This window comes from Arabidopsis lyrata (genome assembly GCF_000004255.2).
Source record: "Arabidopsis lyrata subsp. lyrata unplaced genomic scaffold ARALYscaffold_3, whole genome shotgun sequence".
Classification (NCBI taxonomy): Eukaryota; Viridiplantae; Streptophyta; class Magnoliopsida; order Brassicales; family Brassicaceae; genus Arabidopsis; species Arabidopsis lyrata.
In genome coordinates this window covers 11235319-11248297 of record NW_003302553.1, presented here as the reverse complement: position 1 = coordinate 11248297, position 12979 = coordinate 11235319, and the positions used below count along the sequence as shown (strand labels likewise).

The 12979-nt window shown below is 32.7% G+C and overlaps 1 protein-coding gene across 1 annotated transcript; it reads left to right on the top strand.

Annotated features, from left to right (window-relative positions):
* The first annotated feature begins 7917 nt into the window (after positions 1-7917).
* Positions 7918-8868, top strand: LOC9321675 (CLAVATA3/ESR (CLE)-related protein 19). The gene has a single exon (XM_021033638.1). The coding sequence runs from the start codon at positions 8291-8293 to the stop codon at positions 8690-8692; it is 402 nt and encodes a 133-aa protein (XP_020889297.1). The 5' UTR covers positions 7918-8290; the 3' UTR covers positions 8693-8868.
* The last annotated feature ends 4111 nt before the right edge of the window (positions 8869-12979 follow it).

The window sequence follows — 12979 nt, the reverse complement described above, 5'->3', positions numbered from 1 at the left end:
AACGGAGTCCGCGTCTGGGTAGATATAGTCAAGGTGGATGATGCAGCGGTTTGGAGGCCTTCTTCTGCGGTTGAGTGTATGGAAGATGCGTTAGGTTCGACTATAGCTTGGCCAGTTGACAAAGTGGTGCTGGTATAATGTGTAAGAAGCATCATGTTCTTTAGTTTAATTTCTTTTGTGTTGCATTGTTCAGTCTTTAGACTTGAGACTTGGTAATTTAACAGATGGTATTGCTATGTGGTTTATTGTAAGACAGTTGTTGTAATGGTCTGATAACATATTTCTATAAAAATGTTCAGTTTGTATTGCAAATGCATATCATATATTATTATGAGCACCAAATTTCAGAAAAATATATAGCGTTATGAAGCGATCTAAGAAATAAATCATATATTGAGATTAGCCAAATACCATAGCTACATAAAACAAAATTATTATAAATATATTGTGCTACTGGTAAATATAATATTATGACTAATTTCTGTAACCATAGATTAAATATTAGCTAAAACTACATGTTACTATAAATTGTTTCCTTACAAGAAATCATTGCTACTAAATAATTAAAATAGCGAAAAACATGTGCCACAATATATCACATAATAACAACATAAATGCGCTATAATACGTACACATTCAATAGCATATCAAAAAAGCGCTATTGTACGTGATCACTCTAAGATAGCTCCGGCAAAAACAGTGTTTACGAAAGCGCTATGTAAACGATATAACAGCGTTTTCAGTATGTTAAGAATGCCCATATTTCTTGTAGTGTAATTTAGCTTTTTTCAAACTTGTTTAGTAGTTTTAGCTAATTAACTCACATCCAAAATCTAGTTTAAAGAAGGAGGATTACCACACACTCAGTTTATATATTGTCCAAGAAATTTTTACCAATTTCCAATGTGGGACTAATAAAATATCAAATCTATTTTTTTTTTACTGAAAATTACCCAGATTGACTCAAATTTGGAGATTAATAACTAGATTAACACTCTGATTTTTCAGTTTACTAGACTAACACAAATTTTGTGTTAAATGACCAAAACCCCAATTTAATTGTAATAGTCTCAAGAAAAAAAAATTCAAACAATCAGATAAAACTTTTCAATTTTAATTACAAAACACAAAAAAAAAACAAAAAAACACTTCCCTAACCCTAATATGTATTTACGATTTTCTCTTTCTTTTTTTTTCTCAGCCTTTGCAAACGCTACTCACTCCGACGAAGACTTGAATTGAAATCGGAGCTCCGTCGAAGGCTTGAATCCGCTGCAAATTGAGTTCCACCGCTGATTCGAAGAAAACAGCCGCAAACTCCGAAGATTAGAGAAGAGCGGCTATAGACGAACGACGGTGCTCTTTCTCTGGGGAATCCGCCGCCAATTTCTCTGGTTCTCCGGCGTCTTCGGCTACTTCCAGGTCTTCCCGAAGTCTCCGGCGTTTCCCCTAAACCCTAATCTTCATTTGCCATCGCCGCTTGTGTCTCTGTGTTTCTGCTTTGCGAGGTCTCGTCCTATAATCATCTGTTCATTTGATTTTCCGGTGTAATCAGAGCTATTGGCCATCACCTTTACCGTTATTCCTCCATCGACAACGTCTTTATGCTCAATTGACAATTGGTTAGTTTAATTTTTCACTATTGAAATTATTTGTGTGAATTGCAATTTTGATTGATTCTCTAAAACCCTAACTTTTCATATTTTCTTAGGAGAACACGATCCGTTTCTTATTTCTTCGTGGCATCTCTCTTGTAGGTTCAAGTTCAAGCAACAAGGGAAATAAATCTTAGGTCCGATTCTCCGCTGCTTAAAGGTATGGTTTTTATCGATTCTCGAGTTCAATAAAGTCTTAAGCTTTGAAATTGGATTGTGTTGCATGTTACGAACAGAAGTCTTAGTGATTTTGTGTGATTTGTATGTTCTGAAGTTTTTGTTTGTTACTTGTTCAGTTCTTAGTTGAAGTGTTTTCACTATTTCCTTTGATTATATATGAGATTAAGTAACTTCAGGGTTGTTGACATTCAAATGACTTTTAAGTAACAATTGAAGTTGTGTAACTTGGAATGTGTTTATTAGATATAACTAGCACACAAGAATTATGAGCAAATTTGAGTTCCTGGCACACAAGAATGTGTTGTCTAATATAGCTTGGTCCTTTTAGACTTCTCTTCCTCAAAAAAAAAAGTTTTTGATTGAATTGAATTGAATTGGACCCTAACTTTTTCATATTTTGATTGAACTGCAATTGCAATTGGTTAGTTTAATGTTTCCGTTTCTTATTTCTTCGTGGCATCTCTCTTGTGGGTTCAACAGCCCTTGCATTACTTCCTGTACCTTCTGGTAATGTGTAGTTTATATAAGTGATTCACCTTTTTTACAGATTGAATAGCTACTTTTGTTGATTTCTCATTGTTCTTTTGCTGCATTGCATAAATTTTCATAAAACAAGACTCAACTGTCATTTCGGTGCTACTAGGGAGCAGATTACAAGAACTCAGTATGAATTAATTTCATACACTTTAAGTCACATATGATTATTGAAACTTATATCTCAATTTTTGACGATTGTATACTTGTTTCCTCCTAGTTTTAGTATTTCTGTTATGTGATTGTATTAATCCTCTTATATGCTGATTTATTATTTTGATAATCTTCAGGAATGGCGTCTTCGAGTAATGTCTTCAAATATCCTCCTCGTCTATATGCAGAAGGAAAATCACCTTTGCAACATAGAAGCATGAACCACAATTGTTATCTGTCCAAGATTGGTCAAATCATAGAAGGATTAGGTATTGATGTCTGGGATGAATTGGAGAAATCATCACTAGGTGTGTTTATCAAGCTAGCTGAACTAGAGTACACATGGGCTGCCAAGAAAGTACATCTATTCCTCACAAATCAGTTGAAAGTGGATAACTTTCATGAGATATGGTCTATGATTGATGGCCATACGTGTTAAACTTGCAGCAGAGCTATTTGATGAAGTGAGAGAGTCAGCCAAACCGTCTAATCTTGATCTTTGTGGTGTAGGTTTCAAGATCCCTAGTCTCATGGACGAGTCCATCGAATGAGTGACTTTGATTTATGTAATCTCGTACTTATAGGTCTTTTGTTCTTTATTTCCAGGATTTAAAACATTGTGATATACATGTTTACTAAACTCTCTCTTTTGTTCTTGGTGTTCTTCATGTTTTGTAAACTTATTTCATCATCTAAAGAATATGGAATATTCATAATCTTTCAAACGTTTCATGACAAACATAATCTATCAAAATTTAACCAAAGTATTATATGAAAAAGATAAAGAATTCAAGTGTAGACTTGCACCACAATAACTAGTCAATGACGACAAAAGCAGAAAGAAGGATAGATCAAAGCAATCCTATCACTTAAGCAATAAACGTCATCGTGGAGTCCTTGAACCTTGATAACACTAGAGAGAATAAGAGAGAAGACGCCTTGGACAACATGAAACACACAAAGTGCTATGCTGCACGAGATTGAATCTGCAACTAGGGCAGACATAACAATCCTAGAATTGGCTGTCAAGACATGGGTGACAAAGCACCAACTTGAAGAGCCGTTGAAATTCGAACCAACAAACGTGGTTCTAAGTTGAGAACAACCAGGAACTGCCAAAGACACAGGCAGGGAGACTCCGGAGAAGTATCCAGTGAGCAAGCTTCGCCGAATTTGGACGAAATCCGAACCAACAAATGTGGTTCTAGACCGGAAGCGAACTGGGCCTATCGGAGAAGTATCCGGTTTAGGCAAAGGGAACCCGGAGAAGTATCCGGTAAACCGCTGAGTGGAGAAATAGGAGATGGCAAAGGGATGACAAAAGGGAAATAGGAGATAGACAGGGATGGTGGTGGGCGTCGAAGATGTCTTATGACCAAAAGTAGGGCAGGCCAAAAAAGCATGATTGCAGCATAAAGCAAGCTGGAAGCCCAATAAGCTTAACGGGCCAGCACAAAATTCTGAAGACCCAAAGATGGGCCCAACCCAAATTAAATGCATCCTCCGAAAACGAAATCTGGAGAACTGACCTAATCCAAGCGTGGGAGAAGGCATGCGGCGGCGGCGGCGGTTGACAGGGGCTACACGGGCATCGATCCTGGAGACCAAAGGAGGCCAAAGATCTCTGGGAAGGGAGGTCGCTGGGACAACAATCACTGGCATCACCCGGATGAGCCGATCCACGCGACATGGTGAGAAGTGGGGAAAGTCGCCGGGAGCGAAGTAGCTGCTGGTTTTTCCAGAGGGAGGCGAAGCACGTCGAAACAGTGAGCGAGAGTTCTTCGAAGAAGAAAAGCTACTAGATCTGCAATCGACGAGATGCATCGGAGGTGTGAACGGTGGAAGGAAACGGAGAGGACGGAGAGGACTTCGGAACTGAGCCGAGAGAGGAACTGAATCACCGAAGAGAGAAGCGTCACCGAGAAACTTTCCGGAGAGGCAACTTTGTCGGATCTGAAACATCTCTCGGTGGACGAAAAACTTGGAAAACTTAAGACAAAACGAGATTGGATTCTTCGGGAGAAGCGGAGCAGCAAAGAGAAGAAAGCGTCCGATGCCGGCGAGCCGTAGCTACACCGGCGCCGGAAAATGGAGGCTCTTGTGAAGTCTCGGGAATAACGCCTGGGAGAGTTTTACCTTTTCTACTTCTTTTTTATCTTTTTTTTTTTCGATCTGGGGAGCACTCTAAAATCAAACAAAAACAAAGAAATGATTAGTCTGTCGTGTTTAAAAAGTCTGTCATGTAGTCCATCATGAAAAGTCTGTCATCAAATATGTATAAAAAACCTGTCATAATATGAATAAAAATAAAAATCTGTCATTGCGTAAAACATATCTGTCATCACTATATGAAGTCATTCCAGCAATTTCTTTTTTCATCACTAAATCTGTCGTAATGTGACAGTTTTCTTTGAACTAATCCTAAATCTGTCGTAATGTAAATAAATCTGTCATCACATAAATATTTCATTTGCGATTGTATGTCAATCTAGCAATTTTTTTTTTGTGTGACAAATCTGCTATCACTCGACAGTTTTTTTGTTTTAAAAAAAAAAACTGTCATAACATCAAAAAAATCTGTTATCACTACTAAGTTATTCTAGTATTTACTAGTAATTATTTTTCCAAAAACAAATCTGTCACTTGATGACAGATATTTTTATGAAAATTAAAAGTCTGAGGCCACTATGATCATAAATCTGCCACTAATTTTAATAAATCTGTCAAAGTAATGAAAGTCTGTGGTGTTAAATTAAGTCTGTCACAACCTATTAAATTAAGTCTGTGAGAGATAAAAAATCTGTCGTTGATAAATAAGTCTGCCATTTAAAATAAACATGTCATAACGAATACAACAGACTTTTAAAAATCCAAAAAAAATTCCTAAAATTTTTTCCCAACGTTTTTCCAAAAATTTAAAGGTAAATTTGACTTTTTTTTTCCTAACAAAGAGAGCAAGGGTATTACCCCCATATTTTATGAGACATTCTAGTAATTAAAGTCATTATTTGGATCAATCTAGTAAGTTTAATCAGAAATTAGATTTCTGTTAACGCTCAAAACTTCTTTTAAGCGTGTTTCGTCTTTTTTTATATACTTTTACTACAGTTTTTTTCAGCAAATTAGTGTTTTAGGGATTGGATCACCCATTGTAACATCAAACTTAGTACTTAGAAAAACAACCTATAACCTTCTACAATTGCACAGACTTGCACATGCTACGAAATGCACTAATCAATTATACATACACATGCAAAATGCAACACACTATTTATTGTTTGCCCAAAATCTAACAGTAGTTTATGGTTTACTCATGCCTAACTGTATTTGTCAGCTTTTGGTAGTATAGCCCTTAGTCTACGTAGAATTAACTCTTGTCTTTTATCTTCTCGCTTACATGTGCCTCCGTCAACACTAGTTTGCCAATTCTTCAGAAATCCTTTTTTGTTTATTATTAAACTTCAGAACTTGTTTGTCTTCAAAATTATGTACAAAATTCCAAGAAAATATTTGATATATCTTATTAATGAGAATAAAACTCTATATTTAATTCATTTACATGTTGACGTACGTGAACAAGATATCTAAACTTAGGCTTTTTTTTAATATAATATTAAATTAGATTCAAAGAAAAAATAACATTTTTACAACAATTGCAACTTAAATTTTAATAAACAAGAATCTAAAACCTAAAACTTTGATTATAATAGCTAAAGGACTTTTGAATAGAGAAGCAACTTTGTTTAAATTGGTGAAAACCTAGGCCGTTTTAACCAATAGAGAAGTAAGAAAAAAAGGATTTTCGCATATATGCAAACCGCTGATTAAAAATATTATTGAAAATTTTCATTGGCTTGTGTTTTAAATTTTATAACAAATAACATTTTTGTTGGAAAGCTAGCTAGTTACTTCTCTAAAGCTTTTAACCAATGTGTTCAATTTCTTAAAAAAATACTCCTTCCATTTCGTTTTACTAATCGTTTTAGAGTTAAAATTTTGTTTCATAATAGTTATCGTTTTAGGTTTTCGATGCAAATGTTTTGTGAAAATTCCAGTTTTATCCCTACTGTTTTAATGTTTCGGCCAATGAATTTTTTTATAAAATATATTAATAGATGGTAAAACAGAAAATTTAATGTTTTTCTTAATTTGTGTGAGAAAACCTTAAAAACAACTAAAACGAAACGGAGAGAGTATATAATATCGATTCCATCAGGAAATATTTGACATTCAATGTTACATTCAAAGAAGATACTAGCATTTTTTTTGCCAAAGCAGAAGAGAGCATTTAATAAATTCACTATAAACGAATTAAAAACATTGATTGTATACTATTGAAAAAAAAAAACACGAAAGCGTGTACAGAGAAAAGCAAGACAGTTGTATATTGAGAGTAAATATTAGTAGCAATCAACATCAGAATGTGATTTTCTTAGATCATGGTGTGTGTGTGTACGTCTATGTTCGTATTACTCTACTTGTTTTGCAGTTTTCTCTTCATCAAACAAGTTCCTAATTTTTTGTGAGAGACTGTGAGTATCATTCCATTCATAGAACTAACTATAGAGGGCTAATATCCCAAGATATTGATTGGTATTGACAATGATACTTGGTAGACTTTTTTTCCTTCTTTTTTTGGTACTTGGTAGACTTACGCTATTGTATCGTATAAATTCAAAAGTTTAGATAGTTATAGTTAGCATGGTTGAAATAGTTTGAAATTTTATCTCAACATTTCTTAGCAAAAAAAACACATTTCAACGTGTCCGCATTTAAACTCTCATGTGGTTTGTTTTAGTTTTATTGTTTGATCATAAAAATAAACATGTGATATTTATCGACTGCTAAGTTTCACAAATAATATATTGGAAAGTCAAGAAACTGAGAGAAAGAGGGATGGTGTGAAGTTGAGAATGAGGAAAATCATCCTTTTTGGGAAAAAAAAAAAAGTTAATGCGTTTGTTTGAAATTGAAAGTGGCTAGTAGGAGGAAGCAAGTAAGCATGGGTTACATTACATTTCACCTTTTCACTTACCTTAAAACTTCACTTCCAAAATAATTACACTTTTCATGTGCTTTGTTTCAAAGTTTTCTCTGATACTCTCTTCTTCACATAATAAAACCCATGTATATATATGAAAACTCTAATTAAGATGTTAAAATTAATTGGGAATTCAGAAGAGCCTGAATATATCCACATTGCATGGTAAATTTAGTTTTTCGTTATTGCAAGTTCTTATGGAATGGACATGACTTGGATATATTATGATCATGTAGTTATAAAGATTAGTTGCAAAATATAAATATTGATTTGCATGACTCATGTTGTTAAAAAAAAAAAAACTTTTAACAATTTTTTTTCGAAATGTGAAATAACATTCGCCCCTAGCTATACAGAGATTGGTGATGATAAATTTATCATAAAATTAAGATGGACCACTAAGCGATCACAAATCTATTGCAATTCGTCGTCCATAGTGAATCGTAAATGTAATTTTCTTAGACCTCATCAATGCGTAGCAGAATGTTTGGGTTTTATTCATTAAGAAAAACTATTTATTGTATTCAATTATAACATGTCGGCTTTACTGTTACCATAAATGTGTCCACAGGCTCACTTAATGAGGCTGAGGCTTATGAATCTTCAAATCAAAGACATAATGAAGAACCCTTTTTTACCTTTCCAAACGAGAAAAAGAGGAACATGCATGATTTCTACATAATTACCTAATTATTTTTTAAGCTAAAATATTATTTCATTTAGTCAAATGGTTCATTTATTTATTTTATATGCACCGTATAGCTTGTATATAAATATATCCACTCTAATTCTTTTTGCCCTTTTATCTAACGTCGCTATTTATAACAATCCAACTTTTGCTTTCCTCCATATTATATCCCCATCAAACAAACAAAAACAATATTTGACCAAAAATAGACAAATGATCATGAAGGGTTTGATGATATTGGCTTCTTCTCTCCTAATTCTTGCCTTCATACATCACTCGGAATCAGCTTCAATGCGGAGTTTGCTGATGAAGAATGGATCATATGAAGAAGACGAAGCACGAGTTTTAAAGTATGACACTATGGGAACCATCGCTAACTCTTCTGCTTTAGACTCAAAAAGGGTTATTCCCACTGGTCCAAATCCACTTCATAACAGGTAACTTTGATCATTGAAGTTGAAGAACAAGATATGATATGTATCTATCTTTTTGTGTATTGTAATGATTAATATATAAGGACATTTCCTAATTAAGTTTGATTAATTACTCGATATTCTTTGCCTTTTAACACATCTTTGTTTGATACTACGGTACTTGTTTAAAGTGATTTAAGGATATCATATGGAAACCCTTACCGAGACCAAGGTTGGCTAAATAAACGACATAACTTAGAAATCCAACGTTGGAGCGAAAGAAGTTGAAATTGATTGTCCCATTTGTTCCTTTAATTTCTCTCACAAACTTCATATAGATCGCTTGTATAATATATATTGCATGGTTGATGTTTGTTCTGATCATATGAGACCATGTGAAGCCAATATATATCTACATACAATATCTATCTATATGTGTGTATATACTCCATAGTAACAAGATTATATATATAAATAATCAGGAGGAGACTGATATATCAATTATTTTTTGAATTTGTATATTGTGTATAGACTATTGGACTTTTTGGGGCAGAAGTTTCTGAAAATGCAATTGAATTCACTTATATGTCAGAAGGAACTCACTTTATAGTTAATACTTAGTGTCTCCCAACTCCCATCTTGTCTATCGTTATTCGTTCCTCTCTCTTACGACTACGAATAAGATTAAGGAAATCTTGCAAGTGTTTTTGTCTCAAACAACATTTTTAGTTCATGTTACTTAAATTATAAAATCCTTGTTCAAGAAACCCTAACGTTTTTTTGTCCTTTAAAGTTTTCATTTTTACTCAGTCTAATCATGGGAGTCCTAGTTGGATTTCATCTTAATTTTTACTGTCCAACGAGTCGGGTGTACTGTTCAATGTATATTTCACTCTAAAAAATCATATTTGGACCCTCGGTTTGTTTGTTAGTCCTTGCATGATTTGCATCCCTCATAATGTTAGTAGCCATATGGATACGTTCTTCACTATCTGGTAATCTAGAGTAGCTAGCGAAATTCAATTTAGCATACCCCAACTCAAACCGTACCAAATAAAAAACAAAACCCGAGCTGAATGTGAGCTAATGTTTTTCGTTAACTGAAAACAATATTAAACTAAAAGCCTATTTACAAAAAAAATCGATAAAGCCAGAAAATCCAAGAATTGGAAGAATATTGGATTACCACATTTTCTAGCCAATCTGGATAGCTTATTACCGTACTGGTATCAAACAATTAAAGAAGAATTAGTTGAAAGAAAAGAATTCAATGAAAAATTTCTACTATATATCTTATATCAATCTTACCACTCTCTTTTTGTGTATTTTCAACTAAATTAAGCTACCATGTAGGCTGTAGCATAACAAAACTTGAGTAAACTGGTGACAGACTATCAAGAAAAAAAAATTCGTCACTTTAAAAATTATTTAAAACAGAAAGAACTAAAGAAACACTTTGACAACCAAAAAAACAAAAAAACACCGAATAAATCACTTGATTTCAGTTAATAGGTCCAAGATTAAGACAATTATTTATTTATTCCTTTGACAACGAAAAAAAAAACAATATTAATTCGGAGTAATAATTGTTGGGCCTCTATAAACTTGGTCCACTTACAATTATTGGGCCAACTAACATGAGTAGGATAACAATTCAGTTATTCTTTCCTGGTCACGTAACTTAAACGAAGAGCTACGGAACTTATCATTTCTAATTTCCAACGAATTTGTAAGGATATTGTTATTCTTTTATGCGGAAGTGTTAAATCGAAACATAGTCAGTTTAGTGACAAATTTGGCACATAATCGATTGTGAATCGACACAAAAATATCACAAACAGAAATCAAGCACAAACCACTATTCAAATATCCTTCCGGTTGATCTCTCAAAGCCTTTTCTCTCTAAAACGTTTTCATTATCTCTAGAATCATTTGTTTGTGACAATGGTTACAAATTTACTAATCATGTCTCTGTGTAATCATCTTTTAATAGACAAAGGAACATGAGCCATAAAGAGACACTAATATCATAGAGAGATGAATGACTTCGACCATCTCCATCACACAAATTTTTATGGGTGTCTTCCCCAAATAAAAGAAATATATAGTTTAGAAACTTAATATTATAATTAATTAGCGTCTTTAAAATCTGAGACACCCTTCCTAAAATGTCTTCCCAAAGACATTTTGAGAAGACATTTTGAGGTGGTGTCTCAAATTTTAAAGACATCCATAATTATTATATTATTTTTTTAACTATATAATTTTTTTAATTGGGAAGAACCCGTTAACTAAACCGGTTCGATATGTTGCCAAATCATGGGCCCAACTGACCATAAACCAACATATCAATACAATAAAAACAAGGGAAAATTGGAAATAAAGGACAAATAATTAAACTATTGTCCATCTATGCATTCTATATTCATGATTGGTCATATATACTTTAATATTGGTCATATATGATTTCATATAATTAAAATCCTAATATGCCCCCAGTCTTTTAAAATCTTACTAAACTATTAAAAAAATTCAAAATTAAATTGATTTCTTTCTAAAAACAATTTGGAAAAAATATAGGACAAAATCAACACTTATTTACATTCCATTATTTATTTCGTCGTAGATAATTTCATATCTTCTTCTTCTTTGATTCTCTTGCTCATCAAAGTTTAGCTTTCGTAATTGTTCTCTCCTCTCTAATAACGCCATATTAAATAAATAAAAATTTCTTCTTCTTCTTCAATCTCTCTCTCTATCTCTCTCCTTTGATTTCAATTTCTTTATGGAGTGCAACTATAATTTTCCGGGTTTTGAAACAAGAAATTAAGCGTAATCTATGGGAAAAAGTGTTAAGTATAAAGAAAAATTCTAATTTGTGTTATAATTTATTCACTTAGGTATAAAGAATTATAAAGTATTCAAAATTCAACTAATTTTCCGGGTTTTGAGACAAAAAAATAAGCGTAATCTATAGAAAAAAGTGTGAAGTATAAAGAAAAATTCTAATTTGTGTTATAATTTATTCACTTAGGTATAAAGAATTTTAAAGTATTCCGAATTCAACTTCTGTAATTTACAGATGTAATCAAATTCACTATATTCAATTTCCATATTTTAAGATTTTTTTAAAAAAAATCTAAATTAGATAGAATGTACTTTCTAATTTTTATAGAATAAAAAAAATCTTAAGAATATGTTTTCTAACATTCTTAGAACATGAGTAAATGTTAGAAAACATATTCTAATTTTTGTAGAACAAAGAACAAAGTATAGAATATGTATTCTAAAAGTCGTAGAAACTAGTATTCTAAATACCGTAGAACATAAATGACTTCTAAATTTTGTAGAACATGTAGAGTGTGTAGAATACATAATCTAAATTTTGTAGAACATGTAGAGTGTATAGAATATATATCTTAATTTTAGAAGACATATTCTAAACTTTATAGATCAAATTATATCCATCTAAAACGAAAACAAAACAATATATTTTTGACATTTTATATATCTTCATGTCTTCTTTATCATTTTAATACATATTTTTCTTAATTATTTTTGAAACAATTGGTTCAATCTTATGCAAGGGGTAGTTTAGGAATAGTTGATATTTGTTCATAGAATTCATATATGGATAAATACTTAAATATTATCCTTTATTTCCAATTTTCCCAAAAAACAATAAGAGTCTCTCGAGGCTTGACACCTCAGCTTTTTGGGCAGTTTTCAACGTGATACATTGTTAAAATCGTCGGCCAATGAAAACATTTCGATTAATACAGCTCAGATTTCTCAGCCAGTAATAACTTTCAATTTTTCTACGTCACTCTTTCTCAACATATATAAAAATAAACATAGGCTTAGGCCCAACCAAAGTAATAGCCCAACATCTTATGCAAAGCTTAATTAGCTTTTTATGTTCAAATCTGAAGACTGGATCTCCAAATTACGGGGAAAGTTAGTATTCAATTTGAGTATATAAACATAGGTCTAGGTCCAACCAAAGTAATAGCCCAACATCTTATGCAAAGCTCTAATTGTATCTACTCGACGTTGCGTCGCTCTGCTCGTTGGCTTCGACTTGTAAAACACTTAAGAACTGTGTCACTAATGTCCTCATCTTCACTCCCAACTTCCACATCTTCGTAAGTCTCCACATTTCTCAAGGGTTTGAATTGGATATAGATTTCAGATTGAAGTTGTACAAAAAGTTTTGTCTTATTTAATCTCTGTTGTTGTGGTTTTTGGATTTAAGAATGTTTCATTGTCAATGGAAACTGTTAGGCCATTGTTGTTTCCGAATTAACAATTTTGA

Bases quoted from the DNA above. Each gene is read 5' to 3' on its own strand.
- LOC9321675 (XM_021033638.1), top strand. From the start codon at position 8,291: ATGGTTCATTTATTTATTTTATATGCACCGTATAGCTTGTATATAAAT.